Source organism: Pleurodeles waltl, chromosome 1_1, assembly GCF_031143425.1.
Source record: "Pleurodeles waltl isolate 20211129_DDA chromosome 1_1, aPleWal1.hap1.20221129, whole genome shotgun sequence".
NCBI lineage: Eukaryota > Metazoa > Chordata > Amphibia > Caudata > Salamandridae > Pleurodeles > Pleurodeles waltl.
Window position 1 is genome coordinate 84,432,144 of NC_090436.1, and position 13,444 is coordinate 84,445,587.

The window sequence follows — 13,444 nt, forward strand, 5'->3', positions numbered from 1 at the left end:
GTTCCTGCCAAAACCCTTTGTGATTCTCCGGTTAGACTTCATTCTGGTTCTCACGTTCCTGATGTATACCTCGTTGGAGCCATGGCTCAATTGCCCTTTGAGGTTGCTAACATTGAAGACAGTGTTCCTCATTGCAATCACAGCTGCTCATCGCATAAGCGAGCTGCAAGCACTCTGTCAAGTAGCCATACAGCACCTTCTTCTCAGACAAGCTGGTGTTAAGCACTCGGACAGCGGTTCTAATGCCTTTCCACATTGAACAGTCTATCACCCTAACACCAATCGTTGCTGCACCTCATCTTTCAAAGGCTGACGATTCTACATCAGGTAGATCCAAAGCGGGCTTTGAGCATTTACTTCAGTCTCACCAAAGACTCTTGTCGCTAATCAGCTGTCTGTGTGGTTTTCTGTGACAAAGAAGGGAAGAGCTGTGCAGCTATATCATCCTGTGTATAAAAGAAACCTGTTACTCACTTGCTAAGAATCAGTCTCCTATACCTGCAGCCACATTTCCACCACAACAGAAGCTGTTACCCCTTGTTAGCATGCAGAGTGCATTTTTTCGACATCTGCCATACTGTGAATGGGTGTGGTTTGACACTTCCGTGAAACACTCCTGCCTGGATAGCCAGCTCAGGTGTAAGCAGCACTTCCAGGTGAAAGAGGTGCTTTGCCCTTTGTCATTTAAGATTCTCTGCTCCGAGCCATTCCACAGACCCACTGCGTGTAGAGTTACTGCTCTGATATCTATTCACAAAGTGTGGAATCTGGTGTAAGATGAGCCATCAGAACAATAACTTTGGTGGTGCTCCTTTTGGTGAATAATCTAACCACAGATTCCTCACAGACCCACCCCTCCTCCGCATTCTGTGGAATGGACTCTTTTGGGCCATTTTAAAAGGTGCCAAATTAGGGATCTGCATGCAGTCACCATCTGATTAATAAGGGCTCCGCGTCTGGCACAGATATCCGAAAAACAGACCTTGACGTTGAAAAGTGGCAGCTATATTGTTGACCTGACGTAACTTCTAGGGATGGATGGGCAAGAAGCAGAGCTGCAGATTGCCACCAATCAATCAATCACTATACTTGTAGAGCGCAGCTAGTCTCCTGCTTGGGTCTCCAGGCGCTTGGGGGGGGTGGTGAGTAAGTGAGTAGTCATCAGAGGGGATCGGACGAAGAGCCAGGTTTTTAGGTCTTTTCTGAATTACGATAGAGTGGGAGATCTGAGGTGGATGGGAAGGGAGCTCCAGGTCTTGGCGGCGTGGGGAGAGTAGGAGCTTCCGGCTGTTGCTTGAGGGTAAGGTTGGCAGAGCGGAGCTATCTGGTGTGTGTGTGTAGAAGTGGAGTCTGTGGTTGAGGTATTCTGGTTCGGCGCTGTGAAGGGCTTTGTAGGCGTGCGCAGGTGTTCGGGATACGTTGCAGTCTTTTCCGTACCTTGGTGGTGGTTCCGTCGTAGGGTGCTCTGCCGTAGTCTGACGAGGGCCTGGATGACTGTTCTTTTGGATTGGGATCGGATCCATTTGAAGATCTTCCGAAGCATGTGCATGGTGTTGAAGCAGGTGGAGGAGACTGCGCTGACTTGACGGTTCACCGAGAGTGCTGAGTCCAGGATGAAGCAGAGGTTGCGGGCATGGTCGATGGGGGCCGGAGTGCTTCTGAGGGCAGTGGGCCACCAAGAGATGTCCCAGGCTGAGAGGTTGTTGACGAGGACTTCTGTTTTTTCAGTATTTAGTTTGAGGCAGCTCTCCTTCATCCGGGTGGCAACTGCCTCCATTCAGTTGTGGAAGTTGACTCGATCTGTGTGCGGATTGTTGGTGAGGGAGATGATTAGCTGTGTCGTCGGCATATGAGACTGTTGATTGCTGGTGTCTGGCGATGGTAGCTATTAGGGGCCATGTAGAGGTTGAAGAGAGTGGGGCTCAGAGTGGAGCCTTGCAGAACGCCGCAGATAATCTTGGTGGCCTCAAAGTGGGGGGGGGGGGTTGGGTTTTGGGTCCTGTCAGAGAGGAAGGAGATGATCTATTCTAGTACCTTGTCACGGATGCTGGCATCCTGAAGGTGAGTCCGTAGAGTGTGGTGGGAGATGGTGTTGAAGGCGGAAAACAGGTCAAGGAGGATGAGAGCTGCCGTCTCACCCCTGTCTAGGAGGATGCGAATGTGAGGGTTTGGAGGAGCTTCGGTGGTGGGCGTGGGCATGGTCCTGAGTCAGGAAGCTGTTGTAGATGTCTGCTATCTTGCGGTGGAAGTAGGTGGAGAGGGGATTGCTGTGGTCTCCTAGTCTAGGTGAGAAATCTGCGAAAAGATAGTTGTTCCACCTGAAGGACTTTTACTGAGGGTTAGTAGCTTGTTGTTTATGATCCTACTCGGACAATAAAGTAAACATTACTGGTAATGTGGCTTCCCAAGATTCCCCTCTAAAATAAAAAATTTTGTAACTTTGTTTCACAGGGTGTTTCAGGACAGCGCAATCAGCCGAATGCCATGCAGCAAAAGTCTCAGGCCAACAAAACTGCCTACGCCAGTTCACCGTACTGGACAAATTGAAAACTTTACTCTAAGGAAGTTCAGAAGAGCGCGTGTGGAAAGAAAAAGAATTTCAAAAGAAGTGGGCGTGCATCAATTCCTGCAACCCACCATTTATTAGAAGTATATTTTACAAAAGAAAACAACTGTGATCAGCCAAATTGTCTGTGCGGGGAGAAAACTGCAAACATATTCTCACGTGTGAATATTGCCCGCTTTCTTTTTGGTTTGCTGTTGTATGTAATATATTTATGTATGTATTTGTAAATGTAATAGAGCCTAAATGTGGTTTTCTGCATTTTGCAGCATTTTTTTTGTAGGGGGAAATTGACTGACCATCTGCAGCAGTGCATATATATATAAATATATATAAATATTTTTTGTTGTTTTTAAGCTCTATGGGCTTTATATTGGGTCAAAAGGAGGAAAAAGTGCCATTTTTCTTTTTAAAATCTATAGCCTGTTATTTAAATGCACTTAGTTCCGGGAGACCTGGCAGAAAATTCGAGATTTCTGTCTCATGAAATTCATCATTTCAAATGTTGAGGGTTTTTTGTGATTTGTGCCCATTCTTTTCGCCCTCTTCATCTGGAAGCTTCTATTAAAGACTTGGTGGTCGCCTCACAGTTATGTTAATGCGCTCACACGCAGAACCGTCACCTGTTTATTTTTAACATTTTTTTAAAAAAAGAAATAAATCTTTAACAGTTTGTTTTTCTTGTTCCTCAGCAAGATGACATCAGACTACTTGTTGTTTTTTTGGGAGGAGGGTGGTGTTCAAAGGAAACAGAATGTCTGTGATTGGAAGCTAAAAGTCTATCCTTTTTCCCTGCCATTTTGTATATTGGGTCTAAAACTTCTTCCTAACCCTCACCTACTTCTCAGCTGTGCAAACTACACTCCTGAAATTGAAAATTGAAATATCAGCATTCATAAGACCACAAAAAGAAAAATACCACAGCGCCCATAATGGGAAAAATACCTTTTCTTACTATCCTGCACTAATACATCATGAATGTTTTAGAATTTTAATTTTTCTACCCCCTTACTCCACCTAATAAAGTTCTGAGAGGTTAAATATTGCCTACTGTTTTCAATTTGGGTCTACTTGAGCTTACATGCATGAAGTAAGTAACTTTCCTTGATTGTCCTTCAGTGAATGTTCTTTAATGATCATTAGCATTGACTAAACATGCCCACCTGCAAGATCCCTAAGTAAATTTTACGAAACTATGCATTTCTAAAACTTTTCTATAGAAAACAGTTGATTTTTAAAATTAAAACCTAATTTTGAACACCATTCTGCAGACTGTATTGGTGCTGGGGTAGTGCCAAAGATTAGTTCATCGAAGGTTTGTTATACACCTCCCCCGCAGTGTCTGTCTGGGTGCACAGAAAGTAGTCTTGAGGCATTTGTTGTGCACATTTGCGACACAAGGCCGCACACTCTCCCTCTTTTTTTGTTTGGGTATTTTTTTGCTTTGACAATCAAATGTCGTGCATGTTGGATCATGAATAGAATCTTTTTCTGAATTTGGATGACAAACATGGGTGAAGACCACATCTATCTGTAAACAGACTATATAATAGTGTGAACCTAGAAGGAGTGATCCCTTAAAGTTTTCAGCTATCAACTGAAATAGATTAGTCCTGTTCCTGATTATGGTATCTCTTGTGGTGTCAGACTCTGAGTAGGTATGCAAGTGGAATTTGCATGATTCAGTCATCTTGGAAACTGAATTGGCAGGATAAATTAACAGTTTATACAGAATGATGTCTGTGAGGAATTCTTTATGGGTTTTAAAATGCCTCGTAGTTAATACTCAATGTATAATTCTTTTGGGTGGGTCTAAAAGTCCATATGTATTTATCAAAATTTTGTTTGCAAACCGATGAGGGGCATTATTCCTGACCTGTCTGAAAGGTTATTATTGGACTTCTCAGATGGTCACAGTAGATGGCTTTTTGTCTTCATTGAGAAACTTAGAATTGAAGTGAATTGCCTAGGAATGGGATGCTTGACAACATTACTTGAAGTGTGCAAGGGCCTATCTGCATACTTCAACTGTCGTATTGCTTGAAACATGGAGGGTTTCTATGAATTTTATAAGCCTGTGTAGTGGTATTATGTAGATTGCTGTGGTCAGGTGAGAGGAAACTGAGTGTACTATCTGGTGTGGATGTGCATCTTCATTGTATAATGCACTTACCAACCCATTTAGGACCCTTAGGTTTCGTTTATCAAACCTTTATCTCAACCCTGGGTAGCTGTGTCTGAGCAGTAAGGCTTCACAAAGGAACAAGTGTAAAGCATTTAAACAGTGGATGTGATGCCCTCACTGGTGGTCTTGTTGCAACTACTCCTCAGTTCATGAAGGGGGTGAGGAGGTCTGAATCAAAGCATCAACGTCCCTCTAAGTCCTCTTGGTGCTGGCAGAAGTCCATGCCCCACTGGACAAATGGTGGATAAATGTCGCAGTCACAGGCCAGTCCTTCCTGTGTCAATAACTCGTCCTCTTCGGGTCTCGGCTGCACTCTGAAGACACTCCCAGGCTCTGCAGACTCTGGTGCAGCTGTGTGCGTTGAATCCTGGTCCCTTAGTGCTGCATGACAGCGATTAACTGCGGGTTGAAGACTTTGGGCTAACAACTGTCCCCAGGAGGCTTCTCAGCTGATGTACCTGTGCTGTGAACAGGAGGCCAGTTCTCTGAACTTTGGTTCTCTTGGCTTTGGCTGGGCTCTGGAGACAACTTCTCCTCGAGCAGGACGCAGCAGACACTCCTCTCTTCTGCTAGTCAGCAGGTGCTGCCCCTCTTTGCTGTTTCCACAGTGCAACAGATCAGTCCTTTCATCCTCTTCTAGTCCAGTCAGGATCTGAGTTCAGGGTGTCCTACTTATGCTCAGAAAATGCCCTCTGCAGGATGTGTTTGGTAGCCTGTAGCCTACCAACTTCCCTCCCACCTGGTGACCACCACCTGTTAAGTGTCTCATCTAAGGATCCCAGGATGCACCATTTTGCCTACTTCCATAATGTAGAGCTCCCTAGCATAACCCATCTCCCAAGTTTTCCCTATTTGCCTTTCAAAGGCAGCTTCTCCTTTGAAGCTCAACTTTTAAGCCAAAACCCCTGCAGGAGGGAGATGACACCACCTTCCAGGCCCCCGTTGTATCCTTTTGTGGGAGTCTTTAGCACATCTCCCAGTAGGGCAGAAAGCTGTCTCAGCTACAGGACACTGTGTGCCACCAGTATGGGCAAGAGGACAGAAGAAGACAAAATGGCAACTTAGCTAATGTTGCACACTGGAATTTATTACTTCATTTTCTGTCTGATCAAGTCATATTAATTTAACAAGTTGTTTGATATCTTAGATGATCCACTTTGATCGCACTGTTCCAGAGTTAGTACAGCTGAGAGGTCAGAGTGTAACTGCACTTCCCAACTGGGCTACCAAGCTTTTCCCCAGGAAAAATGACAGTTCTGTGTTTTCACTGCCAAAACATGTAAAGTTGCATGTTCTGCCCGTGGAATATATTGCACCCTACTTTAGGACTCGATAGGCCTGCTATAGTGGTCACTTAAACTAATACCAGGGAGAAGTATGGCTTTGCCATTGCTTTAAATGTTAAGGTCGGGCAAGCAGTTAAACTACTCTTCCAGCATGCAGATGGTGGGGTGGGAGTCTCGTTTTACTCGTGTCCTACCCATGGTGGCACAACCAGCTGCTGGGCATGTTCATGGAACCCTCAATCAGGTTCCCCCTTTAAGAAGATCTTCTGTTCCAGGGAAGGCTTCTGCACCCAAACCTGTCAATGCTCTGCCTTCTTGTGTGGAGATTGAGTGGCAACAGTTCAAAGCTTTTGACCTTCCTCCCTACATCTGTAATGTATTGGGAGGCAGGCGTCCCTCCATCATAAGGGTACACACTTGTCGACAGAAATTTGTGGCATGTTCACAGAAAAGTGCCTCTCTCTGAGGTTGTGTTTATTGTAGGGAGCTGGGTTCTGGTTGCAGTATCCCCCACTTTTTGCCTGTTTTTTTAGATGCAACTTTGAAGTGCACTGGGTTCCTGCTAACCAGGTCGCCAGTGTTCCTTCGCTAATACAAGACACATGTTCACTTGATCCCCTTGTGACCAGGCCCTGCAGCCCCCTATAAGTCCCTAGTAAATTGGACCTCTGGTACAGGGGGGTATGGGTACTGAAGAGGGCCCTTCAGAGCTTCAGCACAGCATCTGCCACTCCAAGGGACCCAGCACCTACCTTATGCAGAGAGGCATTTCATGTTGCATGACAAGGTGCTCCAAAAATTGAAAACACTGCTTCCGTGACCCCAGTTGAGGTGGGTCATCTATGGCTGCCTGCTTTTAAGATCTCAAGTCTACCCCAGACGGATTCCCCCATGACGCCTGAAGCCTAAACACACAGGAACCCCTGACGGCGAGTTCCAAAAATGGCCTTTAGTTAAATTGCATTTTGAATTGGGTATTTTTCCAAATTCTCAAAAGTACTGTTAGGGCCCTGGTTAGGTCCCTGGAGCTTAGCAGTAAAAGATGTAAAAACGTAATTTAGTTAGGACTGCAAACCCTGTGTTAGGATGTTTTCCCTAGCTCAAAAAGGACCCCACTTTAGTAAAATGAGTACCTCAGAGGACAGGGTTGTAGAGCTCAACATCACCCCATACCTTCAGATTTTCCACAAGCTGTTAAGGGTCCTCTGTAAAGGGTACAAAATAAAAACAAGCTCAAACCCTACCAGTGCATGGCTCCAGGAGCTATTGGTAGAACATGAGCAGGCCCAATACTGCAGATGAGGCCACTGACCTTGTAGATCAGGGCAATGCAAGCGAGGGAGAGCTGGATCTGCCACCACTTACGAGTGGAACCTGTGTCTAGCACACCTCCCTATAGTGAGGAGGACCCAGGTTTCTCGAGATCCAGAGAGAGATTGAACAAGAGATGCTTTTAGATAGATTAGATAGGAATATTGCTGTGGAAGACAGGATCCTAGCAGTTGAAAAGGGAAAGAAAAGAGATGGGCTTAGCACCCATGAATGGTGGCAGCAATATTATAACTAGGGACAGAGTAGAGCACTTTGACCCTAAACTCCCTAAAGGGATTGTTCCGAAATATGGGAAAGTTGGTATCACATCACCAAATGGTTCACAGTCTACGAGAGGGCCTGTGTTTCCAGACACCTTGGAAAAAAAGCACTAGGGCTTTTTTGTTTAGGAAGTGTTGTCGGGAAAGTGCAGGGATAGACTCCTGACACTGAATGAGACATATGTTAAGTCCTATGACCTCATGAAGGGTACCCTGATCGAGGGCTTTGGATTTACCACTGAGGAATCTAGAATCCGGTTTAGGGATACTCGCAAGACTTTTCAGTGAAGACACTAGTTGATTGGTTAAAGGGAAGTTGTGTGCAAGATAATGATTTTTTTGATTTGATTATGAAGGAACACCTATTAGGTAACTGTACTTCTGAAAAGTTGCATCAGTACCTAGTGGACCTGGGGCCAGTCTCTTCCCCAAGAGCTGAGGAGGAAGGCTGATCATTGGGTTAGATCTAGGTTGTCCAAGATAAGACATGAAAGGGGTGATCACAAGTGTCAGGGAAGCCCCCGAAGAGAAAAAGGCCGACAACCCTAAAAATATAGAAAAGGAGTCCTCTGTAGGCCCCCAAAACCTGTTTAGTAGTGTGGGCCTCTAGACACCTCACAAAATAAAATTGGGTGCCAGGGTAAAAACTCGGATGCCACTAAGGCATGGTGCTTTGACTGTAAGCAGAAAGGGCACCTAACAAAGGACATTGCCTGTCTTAAAAACAAATACAGTAGTAAACACCCAGGGTTTTGCAGTGTAGCCACAGGGGATGATTCCTCAGATGAGGTCATCTTAGCCTTTAACTGGAAAGTGGGGCCAACATGTGAGTTGGAGATTCCGGAGGGGAGTAAACACTTCCACCACCTACTGGTGAATGGAATCCCAGCCACTGCACTGAGAAATACCTGTGCCAGTCACACTGTTGAGCATGACAGGCTGGTACTTTCAAACCTGTATATCACAGGTGAGACTGCCAAGTCTGGGCATTCCTTGGCTGGACTGGATAGATACTACAGGAGGTTTGTGAAGGGATATGGGTCCATAGTGACTCCCCTCACAGAACTTGCCTCCAAGAAAATGCCCAATAAGGTAAACTGTATCCTAGACTGTCAAAAAGCATTTGACATCGTAAAAGAAGCCATGTGCTCAGCACCAGTTCCAAAAGCTCCAGATTATTCTAAGCAATTCATTGTGCAGCCAGATGCCTCTGAACATGGGATAAGAACAGTCCTATCCCAAACCAATGATGATTGCCCTGACCAGCTTGTTCCTTTCATTAGCAGGAGGTTACTCCCCAGGGAGCAGCGTTGCAGTGCCACTGAGAGGAAGGCCTTTGCTGTGGTCTGGTCACTGAAAAAGTTGAGACCATACTTGTTTGGTACTCACTTTATAGTTCAAACTGACCACAGACCTCTCAGATGGCTCATGCAAACGAAAGGAGAGAACCCTACACTTTTGAGGTGGTCCATATTGCTACAGGGAATGGACTTTGTAGTGGAACACAGACCTGGGACTGCCCATACCAATGCAGATGGCCTTTCCAGGATCTTCCACTTAGAAAATGAAGACTCTTGCGAAAGGTTAGTCTCATCCTCTTTCAAATGGGGGGAGTGGGGGATGGGGTTGTAGAAAAATGCCACTGTTGGTATGGTCACCCCCCCCCCACTTTTTTCCTAAGTGTTGATGCCAGCTTTGATTGGAAGTGTGCTGGGACCCTACTAACGAGTCCCCACTACCAGTGTTCTTTCCCTAAAACTGTACCTTTGTTTCCAAAATTGGCACAGCCCTGGCACAGAGTTAAGTCCCTTGTAAAAGGTACCCCTGGTACGAAGGGCCCTGTGGCCAGTGAAGGTCACAAAGTGCTGCAGCATGTATTATGTCACCATCAGGGACCCCACACTCAGTGCATGCACACTGCTTTGCAGCTTGTGTGGGCTGGTGGGGAGAAAAGAAAGTCGACATGGCACTCCCCTCAGAGTGCCATGTCCACAAACCACTGCCTGTGGCATGGGTAAGTCACCCCTTTAACAGGCCTTACAGCCCTAAGGCAGGGTGCACTACACCACAGGTGAGGGATAGCTGCACAAGCACTATGACCCTACAGTGTCGAAGTCAATTCTTAGACATTGTAAGTGCAGGGTAGCCATACTGAGCACATTGTCTGGGAGATTGACATTACAAACTCCACAACACCATAATGGCTGCACTGAATGCTGGGAAGATTGGTATCCGCACAGTAAACCCACACTGATGCCAGTGTGGGATTTATTGAAAAATGCACACAGAGGGCATCTTAGAGATGCCTCCTGTATGTTAGCCCAACTGCTAGTGCAAGGCTGACCAGTCTGTGCCAGCCTGCCACTTCCAGACGAGTTTCTGACCACATGGGGTGAGAGCCTTTGTGCACTCTGTGGTCAGAAACAAAGCCTTTCCTGGGTGGAGGTGCTTCACACCTCCCCCCTGCAGGAACTGTAACACCTGGCGGTGAGCCTCAAAGCCTCAAGTCTGGTGTTACAATGCCACCGGGCTCTCCAGCTAGTGGAGATGCCCGCCACCCCGGATGAGCCCCACTTTTCCGGAGGGATAATGAGAAAAACAAGGAGTCACCCCCTCAGCCAGGTCCACCCCTAAGGTGACCAGAGCTGGAGTGACCCCATCCTTGAGAAATCCTCCATCTTGATTTGGAGAATTAGTACGGATAGGGATGTGCCCCCCCTCCCCAGAGGGAGTGGGCACAAGGAGGGTGTAGCCACCCTCAGGGACAGTAGCCATTGGCTTCTGCCCTCTGACCCTAACACACTCCTAAATTTAGTATTTAGGGGTGACCCTGAACCCAGATGTTCAGATTCCTGACGACCTCAAGAAAGAAGGACTGCTGAGCTGAAACCCCTGCAGAGAAGAGGAGACACCAACTGACTCGGCCCCAGCCCTACCAGCCCGTCTCCTACTTTGAAAAGCTGCAAGAAAATAAGCAACACGTCCTGCAGGACCAGCGACCCCTAGAAATCCTCCAAGAAACTCCCATGGACAGCGGACCGGTCCAAAGAAAAGACAAGCACTCAACTTTAAAGGTACTCCCACCTCACTCCAGAAGCGAGAGTCCAACTACTCTGCACCAAATGCCCCCGGCCCATGTACAGAGAAACCAACTATCCAGAAAGGACCCCCAGGTGACTCAGACGACGTGTCCACCCTGGGCTGACCACTACACACCCCCACGATGACGGCTGCAGAGGGAAGCCTGAGGACCCCCCTGACCGCGACTGCCCAGGACAAAGATATCCGACACCTGGAGAAGCACTGCACCCACAGCCCCCAGGCCAGTGAGAAACCGACCAGCAGGCAGCCCTCACCCTGCCTAGACGGTGGCCTGCCGGAGAGGCCCCCCTGTGCCCTGCCTCCAGCGCCTAAGTGACCCCTGGAACCCTCTATAGAATTCTATTGAGCACACGATGCCATGTTTGCACGCTGCACCCAGTCGCCCCAGTGCTGCTGAGGGTGTGGTTTTTGTGCTTACTTGGGGCCCCTCCAGTGCTCTACAAAACCCCTCTGGTCTTCTTTCCGAGGACGCAGGTACTTACCTGCAAGCAGACTGGAACCGGAGCACCTCTGTTCTCCATAGGCGCCCACGTTATTTTGGCTCTACTTTGACCTCTGCACATGTTTTGCTGGTGATGGGTGTTTGGGCTTGCCTTGAACCCCCCCAACGGTGGGCTACCTATACCCTGGAGACTGAACCCTTAAGTGTGGTACTTACCTCAGAAACTGTTCTGTACTTATTTCCCCAAGAACTGTTGGAAATTGCACTGTGTCCACTTTTAGAATAGCTTTCTGCCATTTTAATTTAATGAAAACTGTATACAATATTGATTCAAAGTCCTATTACTATACAAAGAACCTTTCATTTAATGTACTTAACTGCTAAATGAATCCTGTGGTTCTAAAATTAAATTAACAAAATAATATTTTTCTATATTAAAAACCTATTGGCCTGGAGTTAAGTCATTGAGTGTGTGTTTTCACTTATTGCTTGTGTGTGTGCAACAAATGCTTAACTCTACCCTCTGATAAGCCTAACTGCTCAACCACACTACCACAATACAGCATTAGTAGTACTATTGGAGTTTGGTCCTCATGAAGACAGGCTTGCAGGCTCTGACTAGCACGTAATAGTATACTTGGGGTGCTCAGGGACGTAGGTGCACCTTTGGTCCTCTGCTCCTGTGCCCAGGGGTGACAGTTGAGGGGTGTCTTTTAAGCATCAGATTATCACAACAGGGAGAACTTGCGGTCAGGGGGTCTTGTGTGTTGAGGCTGCAGGTGTCGTCGGGGAGTCTGGCAGGGATGGACTTGAGCTCAGAGGAGCTTGGGGACATTCTTGCCACCAATGAACCACCTCAGCTGGGGTCAGGTTTCACAGGTGCAGTGGTTACTGAAGCTTTCTGCATCTCAGCAGAGTCCAAGATGTGCGAGACCACACTGGACTCTTGTCTCTAGAAAGCAGGGGACACCTCAGTGTCACTTCTAGTGTTGGGTTTCAAGGGTTCCAGCTGCTGCAGAGTTTCTTTTGGCTGGGCACGTCTGCTGCCCACTGGAGACTTGAGTCTTTACAGAAGGTTTGGCGAGTTGGCTTCTTGTGCAGGATTCTTTGAGGTCAGCAGGCAGGCCAGAGGGGCTGGTTCCAGGTCAGCTGCTTCTTCTTGTCCTCATCTGCAACTCTTCTTGGTCTGGGTCTTCCTAGGTTGTTGAAATGTGAGTTCTAGGGTTCAGGGGTGCCACCTAAATACTCAAAAGGGAGGGGGGGGAATCACAGGGAGTGTCAGGTGGTAGCCAATGGGCTGACCACCTTTAGGGTGACCACACCCTTCTTAAGACCACTTCCACTGGGAACTGGGCATAACCTTAACCCTACTGGCCTAATTCCTTCCAAGCAAGATGGAGAAATTTCAAAAGCAGTGTCTACTTCAGCTCGTCCACCTTAGGGGTGGGACTGGCATGGAGTGGGCACCCCTCCTAATTTAATTTTCCTGCCTGTGCTACTGCCAAAGGTTGGGTCAGGACAGGGGGGTATGGTCATATCTGCCATCTGGATAGACCTGGGTTGCATTACAAAGGCAGCAAGGGCTTTGAAGCTCCTCGCCCTGGAATGTCCATCCTGCCTGGGAGGAGTCATACCTCTGTCCAGAGCAGACCTTAGTCTCAGGTCTCGCCTTAGGGGGCCAGAAAGGAGTCTGTGGTAGCTGAATTGGTCAGGAGCAGTTAGTCAGCACACTAGGTTTTCAGGGGGCTCATGTGTGCAGTTTATATATCCATCACAGTGGTCAGTGAGGGTTTATTATTCTGAGATGTTTGATACCAAACATACCTGGATTCAGACAAGCCATTTTGTAGCTGGGGAACTCAGAGACCAGTGTCCCGCACATGCATTTAAAATGACTTCCCTGGACACTTACTATGTCTAGAAATTGACAAAGACACAGTAGGGGCATATTTGCTCTTGCATATATGCCCTCACATGTAATATAATGCGCCCAGCCTTAAGGCTTTGAGGGCTGACTCACATAAATTGTATGCACTGTTAGGGGACATGGCACAAAGACTGTGTGCCATGTCGTTTTTTCACTTTTGGGAGCACCTGGTCACACAGCCTGTAATGGTAGCATGCATAAGGTTGGTGCTGGGTCCTTCAGTGGCGCAAGTTGTGCTGCAGCTCTTAGCCGCCCCTCTTCAGTACCTATGCCCTCGGTACCATTGGTACCATTTACTAAGGACTTATAGGGGGCGGAAGAGCCTGGTCACATGGGGATCAAGTGAC

The 13,444-nt window shown here is 47.2% G+C and overlaps 1 protein-coding gene across 6 annotated transcripts in view; it reads left to right on the plus strand.

Moving 5' to 3' along the window:
* The window catches only part of UBAP2 (ubiquitin associated protein 2), a 1,102,091-nt gene extending 1,098,487 nt beyond the window's left edge, over window positions 1-3,604 (plus strand). For all 6 annotated transcript variants that reach the window (XM_069217098.1, XM_069217184.1, XM_069216796.1 and 3 more), the window contains one exon: window positions 2,452-3,604. In XM_069217098.1, the coding sequence (XP_069073199.1) occupies window positions 2,452-2,547 (96 nt within the window). In that variant the 3' untranslated portion in view covers window positions 2,548-3,604. The remainder of the gene's footprint in view (window positions 1-2,451) is intronic.
* Window positions 3,605-13,444: the final 9,840 nt, after the last annotated feature.